Below are 20,816 nucleotides of genomic sequence, written 5' to 3' on the forward strand. Positions count from 1 at the left end.
CTCCAACCCCCCTGCCACAGTTGCATCATTATTCATCATGGCTTGTTTTGTGAGTGATACTGCTACTCAGTCTCCAAATTTTCAGGCCAATAAGCATCTCAGTATTGGTGCAGAGAAGGTCTGCTGTGCAGTGGTATATATGTACCCAATACATATAATATCCAGTACCTATCTGACATATCCAGTGATGTATACGTGGCAAAGTTGGGTGTCTGGTTCCACGTCCTGTGTCAGGTTGGCTGCACACTGAGCTTGGGGTGGCCCAGTTGGATGCTGCCATTGGTGAGGATGTCTTTGTGCTCCACTCAGTGTACAGCACGTGGGTGACCCTCATTCATCGCCTGTGGGAAACGAATTGCAAAAGTGCCCTCTTGGAAAAGGGCAGCACAAAAATAGCAAACAAAGCCCCAAGCAAAATGAAAGAGAAGACAGAACAGGACCTGTGGAGTCTTCACAGGGACCTATCCGTTGTGAAGCTCTGGTGATGTTGGCAAGGTGTGCACATGAAGTGTTTGACTTATCGAAAGTGGAGCCATTCCCTCTGGGAAGGTGAAGGAGTGACACAATTCTTCAGGGCTATTAAAAGCCTGAATTGCTCCTTTGTGTTAAGAGCAGGCACTTAGGAGGCCCATGTTTCAGATCGGAGTAGAAACCCCCATTTATAAGTTGCTTTTGTTCACCTGAGAGACCAATAGCTCTCTGGACATCAGCAGAGGTGAGCACTACACCTTCTTACCCAACCCTGCAGAGGGAGAAATGCTGCACTGGTGTGTAGATGCTGTTGAAATGTTCATCACGATTGCCAAAAATTTTAAGTTATTTTCTTCAGTGGTGCTTTTGCTTGATTCAGCCAAATCCAAAATATGTTGTCTGTCTTGCAGCCAGCGGGACCAAACACTAAAAAAATAAATTCCCTGGGCTCCCTCAGGGGAGCGTGCTGAACTTTGTTCTTGCCACAGCTCATTTCATCTGCAAGGATGGCTGGCAGGGTCTGCTGCAGGGAGGCACCCGTGTAGGTGCACAAAGCAGGCCAGCATCTCTCTCAGCACTGTGGCTCCTACCTGAAGTTTTCCATCCCAGCCTATTTCTAGCTGAGATCCGGATGTTGTGATTTCTGTGTGCTGTCTATTGCAATAATAATAGTATGAAGGGAGAGCTTTTGCACTGTAATCAAAAAGTTGTGTGTGACAGCTAGATAGACAATGAAAAAACTGTCTGCTTTGCAGTAAAGAATTGCTGTTGAAGCAGTATTTTCATTGCCATCATTCTAGAGCCATATCCAGAGTATTGACATCCAATTCAGTGCTTTAGTTGGTGGTGAGCAGTACAGCTCTGTGAGCAGCAGTGCACAGATGGCTGCTCTGCTCATGGGCCAGAGGAAGAGCTGTGTAGGGGTCAGAAAAAATGTGGTTCCCACATTTTGAACACTACTGAAATTCCCTTTTTGCATCCTCAATGACAGACATGGTGATGGCTTTCCATCACCTGCAGTTCCTTGATATAACTAGATGAAAAACATCTCCTTTCACCAATGTTCTGTAGTCACTGGGCACAGAGATATTTCCTCCTCTAAGCCATGAGGTTTTCTTGTCATCCATGTGATGGAGCAACTCAAGGACGAACTTGGCCATGCTGTAGTACTGGGAACTGTGTCCTTGCCTGCACTGCTGCCTACCCAACCTGTTGGCTCCCTTGGGAGTAGAACAGGATGGGTGAGGATGTTGTTAAGGTTGTGTGCACCAGCAGAGTGAACAGCGTGCTGGTTGGGATTGGATTTATTTGCTTTCTCATTCCAATAGCTTTTTTTTTTTTTCTGCTCTCCTAGGGACCAGAAGGGAAACCAGGAAAACAGGGGGAAAAGGGCAAGCCTGGCCAGAAGGTAAGAACATCTACCACTGATAACAGTTCCTCCTCTAGATCTCATTTTCTTCTCTCATCATTGATCATAGAATCATATAATGGTGTGAGTTGGAAGGAACTTTAAGGATCATTTAGTTCCAAGCCCCCTGCAATGAACAGAACACCAACCACCACCAGATTGGGTTGCCAAGGGCCCCATCCAGCCTGGCCATGAGTACCTCAAAGGATGGGGCATCCATAACTCCTCTGGATGTGCCAGCATCTCACCACCCTCACCCTCATCACCCTTGTAGTTGTCTGTAGAAGCTGTTTTGTCGTGTGTTAACCTCTGTGCTTTCATTCTGCAGGGCAGCAAGGGCTACCAGGGGCAGCTTGGCGAGACAGGACCTCCAGGGAAGGAGGGGCCGAAGGGGAACCAAGGCCCTAAAGGATCCCGAGGTACCCTGGGACCTATGGTGAGAAGAGCTCTGCAGATGGTTGAACACAACACCAGAAATGTGGTTACTGTGTTGGGGATGGGCCTACGTGGAGCAGAGAGACCAACAGGGCCTTCAGATCAGAGGGAGTGAAATGATGGCAGATGTTAAACAGACCAAAGGAGCATAACACTTGCACTGAGCAGCAGAGGAGAGGCTCCATGGTGGTGGCAGTGATGCCCTGTGACCCCAGCTCACACTGCATTGTGGTGGTTCTGTACAATTCCCCAGACTGGATGAAATACTGGGGATTTTTGCTTGTAAACAGAGTGGTCTGACAGCTATTTTTGCTAAGATCTTTCCCTTTGAGACTGCACACTCAATGCACTTTTAAGTCAAACTGTGTTGATAGAAGGAACTCTGCCTTGGATTTCTGCCCTCTTTCTACACCCACTCTTGATCGACTCATCTAAAATAATCGCAACAAGAGGAAATACAGCTTGGAAAAGAGTTTGAGTTGGGGCCTGAAGGTGAGGTTTTCAGCAGCAGTAGTATGACAGGGAGGGAAGAAAGTTAATTTACATGAGACAAATTAATTCATTATGCAGCAGTAAGTAAAAAGAACCTCCTCGTATATTGCAGGCTGGTAAGGAAACTTTTTTCACTTTGTTTGGTTGAACTTAGTGAAAGATCAGGAGTTATTTATGAACTAGGAATGGTGGTGATGTTTCAGAACAGTAGCAAATGAATGATGGAATAAGGGTTCTGCTGATAGTGTCTTCCTGCATCAGAAATTATGGCCACCCCATATGTTCTCCCTTCATACTCATTGGCAACATCTCCATGGATTATTTCACAGCAAGTAGAGCAGTGTCTGAGCAGCAGTGCGTTGGACTGAGCACATCTCTGCAGCCTGTCTTGAGGAAAGGGTTTTCTTCCACACTAAATGGGTTTATCTGGAAAGGTTGCAATTCATTTTAATCTGATGATCTGGCTTAAACCCTTTTGTGCAGATTGATAGAGATGCAATAAAGAGCTTTTGCAATGCCTTCATCACGACCCAGAAAACTCCCTTCCTGCCCTCAGAACCCACACCAAAATGTTTCATCCCTGCAGTTCAGGATTAGGTCATGTGTGGGACTGGTCTCACTGGTGGACTCCCTGGCACAATGCTAATCTGGATATAAAGATATCCAAAAGGGCAGATGAAGAGTTCATACTCAGTGCATCCCATGCCTGCGGGTTACACCTGCAGGCTGTTCTCATGGTGCTTCCTTTGCTTGCTTCTGCAGGGTGCTCCAGGAAGGATGGGCGCTCAGGGAGAGCCCGGTTTGAAGGGTTACCAGGTGAGAGCTTCATTTCCATCCTCCATCTCCTGAGAGTTCTTAGCTGTAACAAATGTGGCTGTGTCAGAAATCCAAGCAGGACTTTGGCTCAGACAGCTTGTTCCTGTCTCCTCACACACTGTCTTCTCTGTACAGGGACACGGGGGACCACCAGGGCCAATAGGACCACCGGGGCCGAAGGGTGAGAAGGTAAGGCAACAGAGCAGCTCTGCAGTGCATGCGAACCAGCACTGCTTGGCTCTGCAGCATCACCATTACAGCATCAGGACCAAAACTTGGCCCCTGGAGGCTTGCACAGCCTGGGCAAGGGTAGAAATGGTTGTATCCCGCAGCAAAAAAACACATGCCAGTGTTGTTCTTGAAAGAGGGTCTTGCCTTAGCCATCTTCAGCACTAGATTTCCCGTATCTCAAAGTTAGTGTGTGCTTGAGTTACTGACATCGGTGCTACGGCCAGCCAAGGAGGTTATCAAAGCAGAGCTGATCCCCATCACCCTTGCCCCTTGTTCCTCCTCGCTGCTGTGACTCAGCCCAGCTGCAGCGAGGGGCTCGCCGAGGGGTGCAGGGCTGACTCAGAGCTCTGTCTCCACACCGGCTTTCCCCTTGCATTTTTCCCCCTTTTGCTGAGTCAGCACAGCCGTAACCAGTTCAGGCTGGAGCAGTGACTCATGCTGTAATGGTTTCCTGTCGGCAGGGCTGGATGCTCCCAGGCCAACCAACCCAGCTGGCCGCGCGCGGTGCTGCTGGAGCCCCTCACGTGCTGCGGTAGCAGCAGCAATGCTCCTTCCCCCATTATGGGCAGAGAGGTGGTGGGGATTGGGAATGGTCAATGCCGGGGTCCCAGGGAAACGGAAAGATGTGTGAATTCATTTTGCTCATTTTCCACCTCTCCAGCACTGCAGCTGAGAGCTTTTGCATGTGGTTGCAGATGGACGTGCGCAAGCAGCAGCTTTGCTGCTTGCAAAAAGAGACAGTGAGACTCAGAGCTCCCAAGGGCACGTCTCTGCTGGGGCTCCGCGTGCATTGTGTCCATGTCAGGACACCCTGCTCGCACTGCTCTGCCTTCAGACTCCTTGTGCTGGTGGCCAGGAGGCGATGTGGCGGGGCGAGCTGTTGTGCTCCACTAACACACATCCCCTGCCTTGGAAATTTTGCTTAAGGCACAAGCACAAGCTGCTTTTTCTCTCATTTTCTGCTGCTTCATCCACGTCTCTATCACTGCCTTGCTGGATTTCTACCCCCAGCTCCTCTTATGCTGCCCTCCCCAGTAGCACTGCTGCCTCCTTCAGCAGCGTGCCCAGGTATGCCAGTGGGAGCCAAGCACAGCCCAGGTTGATGCAAGGGCTCACAGCCAAGCACATTGTCCAGCTGACAGCCTGGCCAGAGGCTTCTCACAGCCCCGCTGCTGACGCTTGAGCATCCTTCAAAAGTTGAGAGCTGTGACTACCAAAAGCACAGTCATCATTGGTTTAGAGCAGGAAGAGATGTGCAGATGTGTGTCTGTTGCTTAAATTTTGACTGCTTTTCTTTTCTTGATCTCGGCACATTTAAATTTGCCATCTTCTTGAAAGCCATCGTCCCAAACATGAGACTTGTATTATTATCATTATTGTGGATCTTTTATTGTCAGAGCTCAGCAACAGCATGTAACAGCTTATCCAACAGTGAGTAAACAAACTCTAATTGTCAGTTTCCAATCTGAAGTCTGGCAAGGACTCCAGAGCATCCAATGCATCCTGCTGAGAGCGGTCAGTGCTGTTTGTGGCCATTGATAGCCAAATCTCAGCCTGTCCCTGCAGGGTGGCAGGGTTGCAGGCTGCCAGCTGCAGCCAAACCGGGAGAGCCCGGTGCCACCTGCTCAGCCTCCAGCAACACCTCCTGCACCACCCAGCTGCTCCACAAAACTTGCACCTAGAAGTTTTCTTAACCATCCTTCCGTCTTATCTCCTAAGGCTGATCCCAGCCCAAGGACAGATTCCTTCCCTCTGGACATCTCTTACTTCACACAAGCATCTGAACGTTAAAATGGAAGCCTGAATCTGAGAACAGGAGGAGAAATGAAAACAGGACTGTGGCCGCTCTGTGAGCTTTAAACTATGCTTTAAGTGTAGCTTTGGTGAAGAAGGAGGATAGGTAATGATGGGAAAGATATTCTCTTTTTCCAGAGCAGAAAATGGGGTGGAGAGAGGCACTGTTGCGAATGCAGCTCCATTGTGCCATCCCAACCAGCTACCAGGCCACATTTAATACATTTACAGCTCCTCAAAGAGGCCTTGCTCTGAGCAGACGCCTGCACTTGGCAGCTACTTAAAGCAGTCCAGATGGGATCCTTTTAAAAATTACAAACTGGCGTATCTCACTTTGGGACAGGAGCCAACAATAACAAGCCTTCCCTTCTTCTCCATGCATTTTCCATTTGTATCCCTACATGTTTACTTTGCTGCCCTTTACTCTAACTTTTTTTCACTGCAACTTTCCAAAGAATTAGTGCAGACCTTTCATCTCCCTCTCGAGCAGCTGAGGCATCAGGAAGTCGTGGAGGAGCTCTGTCTCGCAGCCCTAGAGCTGACCACTGCTGCAGGATTTCCTCAGAAGACAAAGCACAAAGTGGCAATTACACTCAAGGAGACACAGAACTGCCACTCGGATTTTGTGGAGAGAGTCTGTGAGTTTTGGCACTGCCCAGAATTGTGAGCTTTCCTTGAGTTCATCACACCCACCTCGGCTCTGCATGGCAAGGTGTTCACATCCTGCTGGTGCCGAGACTGCTGTACCGTAACATGTCTGCTGGGATTGGTTTGGTTTTTTCTGAGACCTGAGAAATGGTGTCTTCGTTTCTCTTCTCTCCTGCACTCCTTTGATAGTGGCTTGAAAGTGAACCAGTTGCCAGGACTTTTGCTGCCAACTTCACCCAGCAGGTTCATTAACATTGGAAACTGTTGGCAGAGCCCTTTAGCCTTTGCTTTGCTTTTCCTCTATTCTGCCCCCAAATCTCTCCATCCATATTGCTCAGCACTATATTTTCAAGCCATCCCGGCACAGTTTCTTCCCACATATTTTATTTACTGACCTACCTCCAAGAGGACTGGAGTTCTCCATCCATCTCGTGATCTCTTATGGCCATGCATAACCACAACCCGGGAGTTACTGGCAGCACTCATCCAACAAATTTGGAAACAGCAAAGGAAGAATATGCCACTGTCGTCAAGCACAGAGAGAGATGTACTGAGCTCTTTTCTACCTGTTGGGGTTAACTGCAAGAGGTTGTCAAATCTCGAGTCTCATTCTATCAAGCTGCAAAGTTCAGGCCTGGTGCTCAGCCCCACGAGAAGTCAGAATGGGTCTGCATGTCTCAGGAGTGGTGCTGCTCCGGTTCCAAAGAGTGTGCCCAGTTCCTAAAGAAAATGAGCCTTGGCATCACCATCAAAGATCTTTCTCCCTGCTGGTTATTTACTGCTCCAGTTGTGTTACTGCCAAACTTCACATATAAGCAAAGCACCCAAGCACCTCCCAGAGAAATTCCCACTGAGAAACTTCGCAGGTATCCTTACCATCAGCAGCTCCAACACCAGCAGAAGAGGAGAGTAGTGGGGAGAAACTCAAAAGCAGTCATAAATACACCAGAAAGGGTGATCCAGCTGCTGAGGATTGCAGGAGCCTGAAGGAAACGTGGCTCTGCATAGCCATGCAGATCTGGGCTTTGAAGGTGCCAGGAGCCCTGCTCAGAGCAAACACAACAGCTCCACGATGCCAGAATCCCCCAGCCCTCCTCTCTCCAGGAGCTGCACATCAAAGGAGCTGCAAGACGCGTTCATCCCAAAGAGCCAGAGTGCCAGAGACACGGAGATAGGGAGCAGCCAAAAACCAGAGGAGCTGGAATATAGCTGTCTTCTATGGGAAGCAAAGAAACAGCCATGTCTGAGCTAAACTCCAGAGAAAACAGAACGCCGTGACCCCAAGTGACTTACACAATTGAATTTTAAAATACAGCATCTGTGTGGAGACCCTTGAGGGATCTCTCTGTGGATGTTTTAGAGAGAGCTCAGTTATCTGCCAGCCAAACCATGAGCTCTGGGCTCCTGCTGGGAGCCGTTCCATCAATGAGCAGAGATGCTCATGCAATTAGTGTGTAAGGGACGGATCCTCTCACCTGGGTGAAGACCAGAGAAGATCAGAGAAGCCCACAGTGGGGTCACAGAAGGCAGGAGCCCAACCAGACCACCACTCTTCCCATGGCAGCCATGGCTGCACTCAGTGAGAGTGGAGAAGTGCTTGATTAAAGAGTTTGGTTTGACTGCTGGTGACAAAATTCAGAGGGAGAACTGTTTCCCATATTTTCCTAATTATGTGCTTCTTGTTTCATTTTAGGAATTGTTGAGAATAACTCTGTGTACCTAGTTCCTTAGGGAGGATGGTTAGACTGGGCAGAAACCACCAGCAAGGAAATTAGGGAAGAAATACGAACAGTCAGCATGCTAGAGGATGTGAAACAAAATAACAGTGATAATTTTGACATTGTGTGGATGAAAAGTTGGTGAAATCAACACAGACTTTGAGTTAGGAGCCCATGAGATGAGCAAACTGGATCAGGTCTGGACAGAAACATCTGCCCTATCAGCTGCAGACTGTGTTAATGACAGTGTTTTCACTCACAGGGAGAACAAGGTGATGACGGGAAGGTGGAAGGCCCGCAGGGACCACCTGGAGACAGAGTAAGATATTAAATCCCTTCCCTAATCAATGCTGGCCTGGGTTTTGCCAGCAGATGAGCTGACTTGCTTCCTTACTTATGCAACATACAAAAGGCATCGAGATTCTGCGGATAACAGGACTTTTAACATCTAACTTATGTCTTTGTTGTGTTGTTGTAGGGTCCTGTTGGTGACAGAGGAGATCGAGGGGAGCCTGGAGACCCTGGTTATCCTGTGAGTCGTATTCCCAGTATGTGATTCAGAAATGATTGTCTTGGGAAGGTTTGTGGTTATCGAGGAAATACCCTGGAGAAGATGTGTGTGAGATAGGTCATGTAATGCCAGACAAAACTCAAGACTGATGTGCCAATGACTGCAGAGTGTTTCACAGAACATGTCTGTTAATTTGGATATTTTGAAGCTCCCAAAACCTTAACAGGGTTTCTCTCAAAAGCAGAGCTGTGAGTGATTCCCTTTATGTGGGACATAAATGGTGTTGGCATGAAAAGGCTCTATGGGCTTTCTCACCTCCATTCAAAATCCAGTTGCTTTAACTGATCAAAGCAACCCATTCCAGGAATGCACAGAAGAGTTTAAACCCAGCAGAGCAGCACTGTTGCTGCCATATTTTGTAGGACAGCAGTCTACAACTGTTAACTTAAAGTGATGCTGTGTGTATTAGAAGATATTCCTTCCTGCTTACACAGTGACTAGCAGTTCCTCTGAGCAACTTTTTTCCAGTGTGCATCCACAGTAGCATGTACACTACCCATGAGCTTCAACATTTGTGTATTAGCAGAATGCAGATATATTTATCTTCCCCTTCCCTGCTTTGCATGCTGCATCTGTGTTTGTTCATCGTTGCCACAAGGACAAACAAAAGTTCCTTCTCTTGTTTTTTTATTTAAGGGCCAAGAAGGGCTTGATGGAGAAAGAGGAAAACCTGGACAGCAAGGCTTACCTGTAAGAAATGCTGCTTTATTGTAAGCTACCCAGTGTCACATGCACGTGAAAAACAGATGCAGGAAGGTAGGAAGGGCTGCAGTAGGGAATGTGTGCTGAGCTGTGACATGCAGCGTGTGCATTTCCATAACCCATGCCTCTGAAATGGACAATTTGAGCCATGTGTTGAGACCGAAAAATAGGTGATAGAACAGGAGGCACCCCCAAAAGCCTACCCCTGGAACAGCATTTCTGAACAGGCCAGGAGGGATTTGAAAGCTTTGGAGATGAGCAGTGCAAGATGGTCATGATGCTGGAAGGGTCTACTTGGAAATGGTGCTTTTGAGGAGAGCTGCTCCAGTGTTGGACCATCTCATTCAGCCCGCATGGCATTTTCTCTCAGCCCAGTGTGTTATGAAAGGCTAAATTAAATCCAAATTTAAGGGAAGGGGTTTTTGTAATCCTTTTCCCGTATATTTCTTTGGCATTAATCCAGAAAATGCCCAATTAAAAAAGGACACAAAAATCCTGAAGGCCAGAAGAAGGGATGGAAGCATGTGTGATGGGGGATGAAGGGATGTGTGATGGGGAATTGTTTCACTTCTCCATCAGGGTTGCTCCCTGATGTCTGACATCCAGGCCAAACCAAGGAAAGGGCTGCAGCATGCAGAAGAGAGGTAGTACCAGTATGGGGATGTGCTTGCTGTAGGAAGCACTCGTTCTGCACGTAGCTTCTGCAGGGCCTTTCCCAAACCAGGCTCCTTCCTCCTCACTTCTCAGCACGGTTTTCCAGGCATGGTCTGGAATTTAGCAAACCAATTCCCCAAACATGAGCACCACCCAAGTGAGGGGGTAGAGCTGCTGCTTCTCCAGTTGATACCCTGTTAAATGCTCTCTGGAGACAATTGCTTGCTCTCTTTCCCCCAGGAGGCCTGTCTGAGCACAGGCTGTTCCCGTGAATTGTTTCCATACGGTCAGTGTTGTCAGGGCACAAAAAAATGCTGTTCTTTCTACTTTGTGCAAGATATTGCCAGATGAGAATTTCAAGCAGATTTTTTATGCTTATATTTTGTAGGGGAATCCTGGACCACCAGGCCAGCCAGGAGCAAAGGGATCCAAAGGTGATGTGGTAGGTTTCAGCAGGGTGGATTTGTAGCATCCTAAGTTTGAAGAAAATGTCTGATTAAGAGAACTTGAATGTTCTTATCCCAGCATGTGTGATTTGGCCAAAGGTCTATACCTTGAAAGACTATGGAAAACCTAGTGGGAGGGCTGCAAGTATGTATTAAGTGTCCAACCCCAATGGCTGGTTGGCTTCATGGAGCTGGAGTGGACCAAGACAATAGCAGCTCCAGCATGGAAGGTGAATTTGAGGCAAGTCTTCAGTCATGGCCATAACTGTGTCTCTTTCCCTTAACCCTGCATGTGCTGCTACAGCCACAGCTAGCTTGTCTGCCCCTAAGGAGATCTGAGCCAGGCAAGCTCCTTCACTTGAACCATAAACTTTTCTGGCTTGAAACTTTCGAGATTTGGAGACCATATGGTTCTTCTCTTTCCTGGAAGAGACCTTCTAACTTCTTGCCCTTACTGAGCAAGAAAACACAGCGCACGCAGCTCCTTTGAGGTTTAGTGTGGTACCTATTCTGACTTCCACATCTGGTTGTAATGACAGCATGCTAATTATTCTCACAGATAGGGCCTGTATTTGCTAAAATGTAAGTATATGTCCTCAATATTCAGCAAATTCCTGTTCCCTGATGGCAGATGTCAGGATTTTTAATCCAACTCCACTGGGATAATGGCAGAAGATAGTCTATAGTAGGTGTTCCTGGCAAGGAGTGTACCAGCTGATGAGATTAATGAACTCTACCTAGTGCTGGATGACCTGGAACTACCTTTGGGTGTAATGGACAGCAGAGGAAGCACTCCCAGGAGTATTTATTTCATGTAGCTGTCCTGCCTGGTCCTCAGTGGATGGGGAAACAGTGCACAGAGAAGGTAGTGCTTCAATTTGAAAGTGCTTTAATGCGTGACCTGACTAAGAGAGTCCTAGTGAAGGTGGTGAGGCTGAGTTTTCCATTCATTCCACAGAAATTAATCCATTCTACAGCTAATAACCCTCAGGAGTATTCCTTTTAGGTCTTTATTCACAAAGCAGCATTGCAAATTTCAGACACAAGATAGCCCTTTCATTTCCATTAACTCCAAAATAAGAGGGAGCTACTTAGCAAAGAAATGCTCTCACTGAGTGCCCTGCAGAAAACTTGCCAGGGCCGTGGGTCTGTGCTGTGCTTCAATGAACTGACAGAGGATGCAGGTTTCGAGCATCTTGTTCTAATGTTTGCGAGTGCATTGAGTCCTCCCTCGAGTTCATCCTGCTTTATTTGTCCTCATCTGCTCTGTATTAGGAAAAATGTAGGTCTTTGCCTTCTAGCTATTCATTCCTGCCCTAGAACTCTCAAGACATACGAAGAATCACTTGTAATAAAACCAAATAGCAGTTCATTCTCCAGTGCTGGAGCAACTGACTTTATAAATCTCCTTTTTATAAAACTCTTTCCAACCATTATCCAAAAGCACACCCTGAAGTTAGGCGCCCAAGTGGACTTGTGCTGGAACTGCTGCAATTTTAGATGTATTTCTTTCTTTGCAGGGTCAAAAAGGAAAGCAAGGAGCACGAGGCAGTGCAGGGAGCAGAGGCTCACCGGTAGGTAAAAAAAAATCCATTTTCTGCCCAAAAAATGCTGTCCAGGAGCTCCATTGCTGACATATTTGTGATTTTAGGGCATCCTTGGGCTACCTGGTCCTCGAGGAGTGGTGGGAAGGCAGGGCCAAGAGGGTGCTCCTGGAGTGGATGGAGTGCCTGGGAAGGATGGCGTGCCTGGGGTGCTGGTGAGTTTGCAGTTTTAATCTCATAGCATTAATAGCAAGTGCAACTTAAGAGCTGGAAAACCAAAAGGTAACATAGGAGAAATGGATGTAGTCCAGCTACAAATATCCCAGTTTCCATGTACCCAGAGAGGATCATATGTTGCTCATTGTATCTCACTTTGCCTTTGCATGGTGAAGTCTGTAAACAAACCAATGCATCCAGTCTGACAAACAGCTTCTTGCATGCATGTATCTGCAAGTCCTCCCATGCCCAGATGCATGCTTGCTGGCTGAGGGCAGAATCATACCACTCCTCCATGCCTGTAGATGTGCAGAGCTGGAGGGAGCGCTTTGTTCCATAACCTCTCCTGTGTTTCTTTTCTAGGGAGAGCAGGGAGATGATGGGGAGGAAGGAGTAGTAGGGATGGCAGGCAAAAGAGGGAACCCCGGCGTACCAGGACTGCCTGGGGCACAGGGACCACCAGGATTCAAGGTGAGTTTCTGACTCAAGATACTGCTATGAGCAGTGCAGTCTGTGAGCCTGGTACATCTAGAGCTTGAATTCACCAAGGTCTAACAAAGTCTGAGTTCCTGCTGCCATCTTTCATTTAGCTGGAGGCTCAGCAGCTGATTCTCTTTCCATCCATCCACTTAAGTCCACATCAGCTGAACATCCCAGCAGCCTTTCTTTCTTTGTCAAAGTTTTCTCAGCTCCGGCACTTACAAATATCTGTACCCACATTGTGAACACCTTAACTCCTTTCATTAGAAACCTGGATAAAGACCTTAGAAAAGCTGCAAGGGATCTGCTGCAGCCTGCCTGCAGGAGATCCACAATGGGCACTGAAGCATGGATGCCCTTCAGCTGCTGCCTTGCACAGCCTGAGTGGTGCAGGAAAATTGTGCAGCTTCTGTCTGTCATGTCATTTATCATGCTGGGATTGCTGGAACCAGTATGACTTGGGCACTGCCTTAGGTGGAAGCAGGGAAAAGATGCTTTAATGACAGTGGGGTTTCTTATTGGTCCCTGCAGTGGCCCAGGTGAGCCGCAGGATCTAACTGTTCCAACAGCAATTCAGCCATTTGTAAAAAGAGACCGTAATTAGGAAAACTCCGGCGGGGTTTGGAGAGGCTCTCAGGTCTGATTTAAACTATGCCTCCTAAAGCACATCACTCTTAAACTGTCACTTGCTGCCCTCCAGCTGCCTTGGGTAGAATAACAAGCTGTTTCCAGAAGTGACCGAAGAGATCCTTGTGGAATTATGCCACACTCACCCTCTTGGGAGATCAGTTGCCCCTTGTCCTCCTGCTCAACCATCCCAGGCACCCACTACCTTTGCTGCCATGCCACCATCCTGCACCCATCTGCCCCAACAGACCTGAGGCATCTCATAATGAAGCCACATTCCTCCACATCCCGATGCGCCTCTTTTTCTCAGCTTTCCATCTATGGCTATTTCAGCTGAACGTTGTTATATTTAGCTCCTGTCCTTTGGAATTACTTGCATTCTGTTATTTTTAGGGTGAAAGAGGATTGCCTGGACAGACTGGCCAAACAGGGAAGCGAGGATCAATGGGGGGAATGGGCCTCCCAGGGAGCCCTGGCGATCCAGGACCCAAAGGGCAGCCGGTGAGTAGAACCTGGCAGGGACCCCTAAGCAGCCTGCATTCCCCAAAACACTGTGACTGCTCCCAGCACCCTCATACCTGTTGTTATGATATGGCCACGTGTGCTGGTAGTCCTACTATGGGAAACAAGCCATGCATTACAAACCATCCCAAAGGTGCGGAAGGGGCTGCAGCTCCATAGGGACACCCAGGAGATGTAGGCATCACCATGAAGGTTTGAGAGTGGTGGAGCTGTGGGTTCAGAGCATGCTGGGGGAGAAGCACACCCGCTTCCAGGGCAGGCTCCAAACTCTTTGTGCTTTTTCATTGTGCTGGTGGGATTGCCCAGCATTCAACAGCAATATTCCAGCCAAAGAGAGGTAACCACCACCAGCATTGTTTTGCCTCTTGTTCCTGCACATGGCAAATTCCCTTGCCCAGTATTACTGTTGCCTGCTTTGCTGCGTCAGTATTTACTAGGTCTCCTCAAAAGAGGTGACTCTGTGGCATTTAGATTGCTCTAAAACCTTTCTGACTTCTCACTTTTGCCCTTCCAGAAGGAAGGCTTGGTTGGTTCTCGTAACACAGGAAAGACTGTAGTCCTTCTCTTAGTAGCATGTTTCCTTTCCAGGATCCATAAATGGGCAGTTAAACCACTTTGTGTGCTTGGAAAGTTTCTAACACTCCACCAAGTCCAACTAAGCCCTTTCTTGCCAAGCAGCTTCTCATTGTCATGGCAGGAAAAAGCTTCCTAACAGTAAGGGCTGTAGATTAACTCTGGAATAGCCCTGTAATAGAGTCAGTGGAAACCCCATCACTTGAGTCATTTACAGCTGGGCTGAACAAGACGCTGTAAAACATCCCATAACGTGCAATCCAGCATGGGTCACATAGTCCAGCTGAGAGGCCAAAGGAGCCTTTTCCATCTCCTGTGTTCCTGTGACTGTAAATGAATCATCTGGCCTATGTTTCTGTCCCATTTTCTTAACGTTGCATCACTTTGCATTTTGATATCTGAGAAACCCAGAAATATCACAGGACATGCATCTTAAACATGGTAAAATGAGGGTGTTTATGCAAGGACGTGCTACCCAGTGTTTTTTCTTTATTCTCAGACTGCAGGCTGTATGCTAATCCAAGCTTGATGGTCTTGCAAATATTTTCTTTTTCTTAAGGAACTGGGAAAAAAAAAAAAAAAAATCCTGCAGTGTTTTTTGTAGGAAAAGAATTGGAATTTGTATGGTTTTCATGGTTTTAAATGGGAGGTGATGTTGTAGGAACACACATTCCTATGGACAGCATCAATAAGCGTCGTTTGAAATTGTCCTTCATGAGGCAGTCCAGTTGGTATTAGAAATAAAATGAGTGTTCATTTTAATGAGATTGGAGCATGGACTTGTAGGATCAATCTCAGAGTAGAAGCTCCTCATCCTGCTTCTGCTGACTGTGCTCCAAGCCCTCCAAGCTAGCCAAGCATCTGCTAGAAATGTTGTAGGTGTGCCTCTCATCTTGGGGCAAAAAGGTTTAGTCTGTGAGATGTTCTGAAGCTGCTTCCACCCTGATGTTTGTGTAATGACTTCTTCAGAGTTCTCTCATACTTCTTTCTCATCAGTCCTGCTTAGACTGAGGAATACTACTGGATTTCTCATTCTCTGAAGCTGCTGAAATCTTGGCGTGTCTTCGAGTGACCGGTTCAGCATGAACTTACTGCTGTTCTTTGTTCTTGTGTTTGTCTTGGCTGTTATTTCCAGGGAGACTTTGGGGAGGCAGGATTCCCAGGGATTGCGGGCATCTTTGGGCCAAAGGTAAGAGGCGACCTGGTGGCTTCCCTGTCTCTTTGCTGGGAACAGACACTGCAATACCTATTGAAAATTATTTGGTAGCAGCTCTGCAGAAACTACTGAAATCCAATTGTGATTCCAACTTTATTAAGTTTATATATCTTCAAATAATCCTCGAGTATGCATTTACATACGCTTAGTTCTATTAAAGTTGGTACATTGTAGGTGGAAGATGGATGTCCTAAAGACCTCCCCCCCCACCTGAACATATTTCAATCATAGAATCATAGGATCAATAACCTTGGAAAAGACCACTAAAATAACCAACTCCAACCATCAGCCATCACCACCCTGCCCACTAAGCCACATCACTCACTGGCACGAGTTCATTTCTCCAACATTAATCATCAGTTGAGAGACTTGACTGGAAATTTGGGCTCATTTGACCAAAATATAATTTTGATAGGGAAAGGGAACTGGGCTGTTTTCTGTAGAAAGTAAAGGGCTTGCAGAACAGAAGTGGGAAAAGAATGTTTTTAATCAGACCTTCCAGTTCCCATATACTAGAGGCAGCAGAGCTGTAAGCCAGAGCATCAACGTGGAGTACATTTATTAATGGGCTCTGACACCTCATTTTTGCTTGCAGGGACCACCAGGAGACCCCGGTTTCAAAGGCATTCAGGGACCACGTGGCCCACCTGGCCTCATGGTGAGTGATTTTTCCATACATTTGGTTTGGGAAGATTTTCTTACTTCCTCCATCCTCTGTATCTGTAAGGCTGCAGACTCCCATAATGAGCACGATACGCTGGTTTGATGAGTGCCTTGCAATTAATCTGTAGCCACAGTGCTGCCAGAGCACATCTGCACCTTCCATATGATCATGGGCCTCTTCTGCCTCTATATGGACTGCTGCAGATTGCTCCAGCTATGCCAAAATCCTTCTATTTCTGGAATTTCTGAGGCCTCGCATGGGCTGTGACAACCACACTGTGAGGGCTCGTGTCTGTGGACCTCTGTGTTATTTCAGCCATAGCAAACACCATGATCATGCTGCTGAAAAGCAGCAAAGAGATGCAGTGTCCATCCATCCCCAGGTGGTGGTTGATGCATGGCTTGTCTTTTCTAGGGAAAAGAAGGAATTATTGGTCCACTTGGCATTCTGGGTCCCACAGGAAGCCCGGTGAGTGTCTGCCTTTTCTTCTGCCTGTAGATTTGAGATCGCAGTGTTTGAGATCCAGCATGCCTGAGGCCAGCATAAATAAATCCCAAGTCCTTCTGTAATGACAGGAACAAAATGGTCTTTAAGACGAGCAGCTTAAGCTCAAGCGTTAGTCTCCAGCTGCATATGTAGTTGAGATTGTTAGCTTAAAAGTGAGGAACAGCTCTATTAAAGTGCAAGTTTTGAGATAGATAGATGGGATCAGACTGGAAGACAAGAATGTGATTTCAGTTTTTTTAAGCAAGTCACTGGATTTTCCAAAGAACTCATCAGTGGAACCCCCAAGGGAAGAATAAAAAAATAATAACAATCTGATGAATGTGTTAAACTGGGCACAGTTGGATTCGGGGAAGTGCTGAAAATCTCTGCCTGCCTCCAAATGCCACAGACTACGGTTCAGGTCAGGGCTTCGTAACAATGTGAGCGTGAAGTCATGTACAGCTCAGCACAAAGAGGCAGAGTTGGCAGAGAGGAAACCCAGGGAGATGAGCCCAGTCCCACTGGGTCCTTGCAAGGTGCTTCTGAGCAGCACTGCATCCAGAAGCACGGCTTGCAGTCACAAACAGCCATCTTGTGTACTTCAACAGGGGCCGAAGGGGGACAAAGGCAGCCGTGGGGACATGGTAAGTGAGCTCCTTGCCTGGGAGGGACCTCTGCTCCTGGGTACTGGGTTCCTCTGTGGGCAGGGTGCACACATCTACACTGGATACATGTTGCTCATCCTCCTTGGTACCACAAGAACCAAGGTGCCATCTTGGCACCAGATTGCATGACCAGGGGTCATTCCTGCACGTGATCATACTGAGAGATTTCCTTCTAGAATTGAGCATCTTCTGACAGCTTCTTCCCTTGTTTGTTTGTTTGTTTGTTTGTTTGTTTCCCTACAGGGGTTTCAGGGCCCAAGGGTGAGTCTTTAAATCACTTTTTCTAATATCTCTTATTTAAATAAAACAGTTACTTCTAGCAAATATAAAGCTGGAGGGGAGGCGGCTGTTCATACAGAGAACATGATGCCTAAAGAACGAAGGGCTGGGAACAAGAGACACAGCAGGGCTGAACCAGGTGCAGAGAGGTGCACCCAAGGGTGGGAGATGGAGGAAACAGGGCACTCTTGTGAAGTGTTTGGGGGAGAGATGTTATAAGACACCAAAAATGGGGAGGATTTCAGCAGGGAACAGACTCAGTTCTGGTGACAGCCACAAGAAGTGGAAAGACAAACTGAAAGCATTTCACTGACTGATGCCACTCTGTCTTTAGGGTCCTCCAGGCCCACGAGGACAGCCTGGCCCTCCGGTACGTATACATGGAAAGAGTTCAAAGACATTATTGAAACAAGCTAAAATTACCGCAGCGATACCCTCCAGAGGGACTGCTCACTCTGAAAATTACAGCTTAGCCCCGTTCCTCGTATGCAAAAATGCATGTGTGTGAATGGACCAGTGTTTCTTGTGCTTTGGTCCAAACCATCTCCAAATACGTTATAGAGACAGCATTGTTGCCTGTCTCGCTCTTCTGCATCGAGGGACCCCAGGGGAGAGAGGGTTTCAGAAGGACATCAATGAATATCTTTGCAGCAGTGGCTGCCCATCATTCCAGCTAATGCCCCTTTTTTGCTTTGATTTCTAGGGACCGCCGGGAATTTCAGCTTCATTTGTAAGTTGCTGTTTTCTGTTCATTTGTTAATGATGATAGTAAGTCGTGCAGAGGTAGGCGCTGCGGGGACCTTGAAAACATACATTTCGGTCCAGCAAGAGATGCATTAGCAGAGCAAGGCTTGAATCACAACCCTAGACCAAGCAGCATTTGCTTGCATCAGGGCATGTTCAGCTTCTCACAGTCTGTTTTGCCCCACACCAGCAACAAGATGGCTTTGGGGCCGCTTTCCAGACACTGATTGACTCCAACGCGGCGCTCAAGACAGAGGTACGGGGCTTCTGTTGAACTTCTTGGTCTCTGCTAAGGCTGTAGGCTGGGGGTGGTCACAGCCATGCTTTTTCTTTCTGTCTGCTTGAAGTTTCTATATGCAAAGCTTCAGTTTGTCTGCTGTTTTTGTGGAGTACCAGGTTGAAGGATGTGATTCTGCTGCGTTCCTCGTTTCTGAAGCTCCAAACTTCATGACTTTGCCAGCATTTCAACAATTTCCCTCAATGGTCTCAGTACCAGGTGCCTCCTTTTCGTTCCAGGGTTACCAGCATCCAGACGTTCTCATGCTGGACCATGGAGGGGAGATCTTTAAGACTCTACACTACCTCAGCAACCTCATTCAGAGCATCAAGAGACCCCTGGGCACCAAGGAAAACCCTGCACGCATCTGCCGAGACCTCATGAACTGTGAACAGAAGATGAAGGATGGTAGGAAGCCTTGAGTACAAGAAGGCTGTATCCCTCCCTAGGACCATTTTACATGGCCCCATATGGACCACTGAGGGCAGTCATGCAGAAACCAAAGCTTGTTGCTTATGCACAGAAAAGATTAAGTGTTCTCATTAATCCCCACATCCTCCATTTCCTCAGGTACCTACTGGATCGACCCAAACCTCGGCTGTTCCTCAGACACCATACAAGTCACCTGCAACTTCACCAATGGTGGACAGACGTGTCTCAGCCCCATCACTGTCTCCAAGGTACACACACCTCATCCTGTGCAGCATTTCCCATACACACATTATGAAATGTTTACCCATGGCTGAGTTCTGCCAGAGCACAGGACAGTGACCAGTGTAACAGCACTTGCCTTATCCTGGTGGCAGTGAGCACAGCTCTGCTGCTGGCCTTCAGCACTGCTCTCATCAGGTTAAAAAATACACCTAAGATGGTGTTGTTGACTCTTTGCAAGATAGAGCAGTACGTTTCCAGTAGTGTTTAATTAACCCATAACCTTAATAGAGGCCGGTAATTTAGCAAACATGCTGCTCCCAAAGGCTTTGTTGGATTAATTTATGTTCAGGTCACTCTTGCCGTTTGTTTTCTGCTGCCTGAAAAATTGAGGTCAGCTTAAATACACAAGTGTCCACCAAAGTGAATGCCACAGGATTTTTTTCAGGGAAGTACCTGTAACAAAAAATACCCCTAGCAATATCCGGGTCCATCTGCAGTGCCCAGAGCACATTCAGAACACTCATCATTTTCCTCCTGCTTGAGGGCCTGCATGTTTATTCCAAAAAATAAAGGACCTGCTGTCTCCTCATGACAGCAATTCATCTTTCTGTTGGGTCCTCTTGCCCATACTGACACCAGAACCAGTTCTGGGCTTGGACATCCATGCGTGGCCACCTCACAGAGTGCAGGGAGCACCTCTGCCCTTGCACAGAAGGACCGTTCTCCCTCCCAGCCTTGCTAACACCTCTGTCACCTTCACAGCTGGATTTTGACATCGGCAGAGTCCAGATGAACTTCCTGCGCCTGCTGAGCTCGGAGGTGGTGCAGCACATCACCATCCACTGCCTGAACACCTCTGTCTGGAGGGAGGGCTCTGCAGAGAAACCTTCGCAGAAAGCCGTGCGCTTCAAGGCGTGGAATGGGCAAATGTTTGAGGCAGAGGGGAAGCTCAAGCCGGAGGTGGCAGCTGATGATTGCAAGGTATGTTGTGCCCAAAGAAAGGAGAGAAATGCCAGGCTGAACCCACCCAGCACACACAGCAAGACTCAGATTGTGCCAGTGCTTTTTATTCCATGGCCACCTCCAAAAAATGGGGGAGAAGGGTCTCGGTTCCTGTTCTGTGATGCTATTTCAAGATGTTACCTTTGACTCAACTGGGAGAAAGTGTTCCCCAGAATGCTTTTCTGAACCAGGCCTACTCAGGTCTATGGTACAGTGTCTCATAGTCATATGGTACAGTGAAACTCATCACTCTCCAGCAAGAGGGAACAGCCCCAAGTTGAGCCAGGGGAGGTTTGCATTGGATATTAGGAAAAATTTCTCCTCAGAAAGAGCAGTGGCACGGACTGCCCAGTGAGTGGTGGGGTCACCATCCCTGGAGGTGTTCATTGATTGTGTAGATGTGACAGTGAGGGACGTGTCAGTGGAGGTTGGTGGCCCTGCCTGTGGTGGGGGGGTTGGAGATTCATGATCCTTGAGGTCC

At 47.6% G+C, this 20,816-nt stretch overlaps 2 protein-coding genes across 5 annotated transcripts in view; one reads left to right on the top strand and one right to left on the bottom strand.

Annotated features, from left to right (window-relative positions):
* COL27A1 (collagen type XXVII alpha 1 chain) overlaps positions 1-20,816 on the top strand; it is a 160,773-nt gene that overhangs the window by 137,788 nt on the left and 2,169 nt on the right. For all 4 annotated transcript variants that reach the window (XM_090121119.1, XM_090121120.1, XM_090121121.1 and 1 more), the window contains 23 exons: positions 1,826-1,879; positions 2,208-2,315; positions 3,569-3,622; positions 3,758-3,811; positions 8,276-8,332; positions 8,492-8,545; positions 9,221-9,274; positions 10,329-10,382; positions 11,907-11,960; positions 12,038-12,145; positions 12,510-12,617; positions 13,647-13,754; positions 15,484-15,537; positions 16,160-16,222; positions 16,643-16,696; positions 17,323-17,358; positions 17,623-17,640; positions 17,993-18,028; positions 18,362-18,388; positions 18,593-18,658; positions 18,919-19,087; positions 19,250-19,359; positions 20,096-20,314. In XM_090121119.1, coding sequence (XP_089977245.1) covers positions 1,826-1,879; positions 2,208-2,315; positions 3,569-3,622; positions 3,758-3,811; positions 8,276-8,332; positions 8,492-8,545; positions 9,221-9,274; positions 10,329-10,382; positions 11,907-11,960; positions 12,038-12,145; positions 12,510-12,617; positions 13,647-13,754; positions 15,484-15,537; positions 16,160-16,222; positions 16,643-16,696; positions 17,323-17,358; positions 17,623-17,640; positions 17,993-18,028; positions 18,362-18,388; positions 18,593-18,658; positions 18,919-19,087; positions 19,250-19,359; positions 20,096-20,314 — 1,719 coding nt within the window. The remainder of the gene's footprint in view (positions 1-1,825; positions 1,880-2,207; positions 2,316-3,568; positions 3,623-3,757; positions 3,812-8,275; positions 8,333-8,491; positions 8,546-9,220; positions 9,275-10,328; positions 10,383-11,906; positions 11,961-12,037; positions 12,146-12,509; positions 12,618-13,646; positions 13,755-15,483; positions 15,538-16,159; positions 16,223-16,642; positions 16,697-17,322; positions 17,359-17,622; positions 17,641-17,992; positions 18,029-18,361; positions 18,389-18,592; positions 18,659-18,918; positions 19,088-19,249; positions 19,360-20,095; positions 20,315-20,816) is intronic.
* Positions 1-20,816, bottom strand: part of SLC25A25 (solute carrier family 25 member 25) — a 103,508-nt gene that overhangs the window by 49,466 nt on the left and 33,226 nt on the right. The gene's annotated exons all lie outside the window — the stretch shown is intronic.

This window comes from Phasianus colchicus, chromosome 19 (assembly GCF_987193195.1).
Source record: "Phasianus colchicus chromosome 19, bPhaCol1.hap1.1, whole genome shotgun sequence".
Classification (NCBI taxonomy): domain Eukaryota; kingdom Metazoa; phylum Chordata; class Aves; order Galliformes; family Phasianidae; genus Phasianus; species Phasianus colchicus.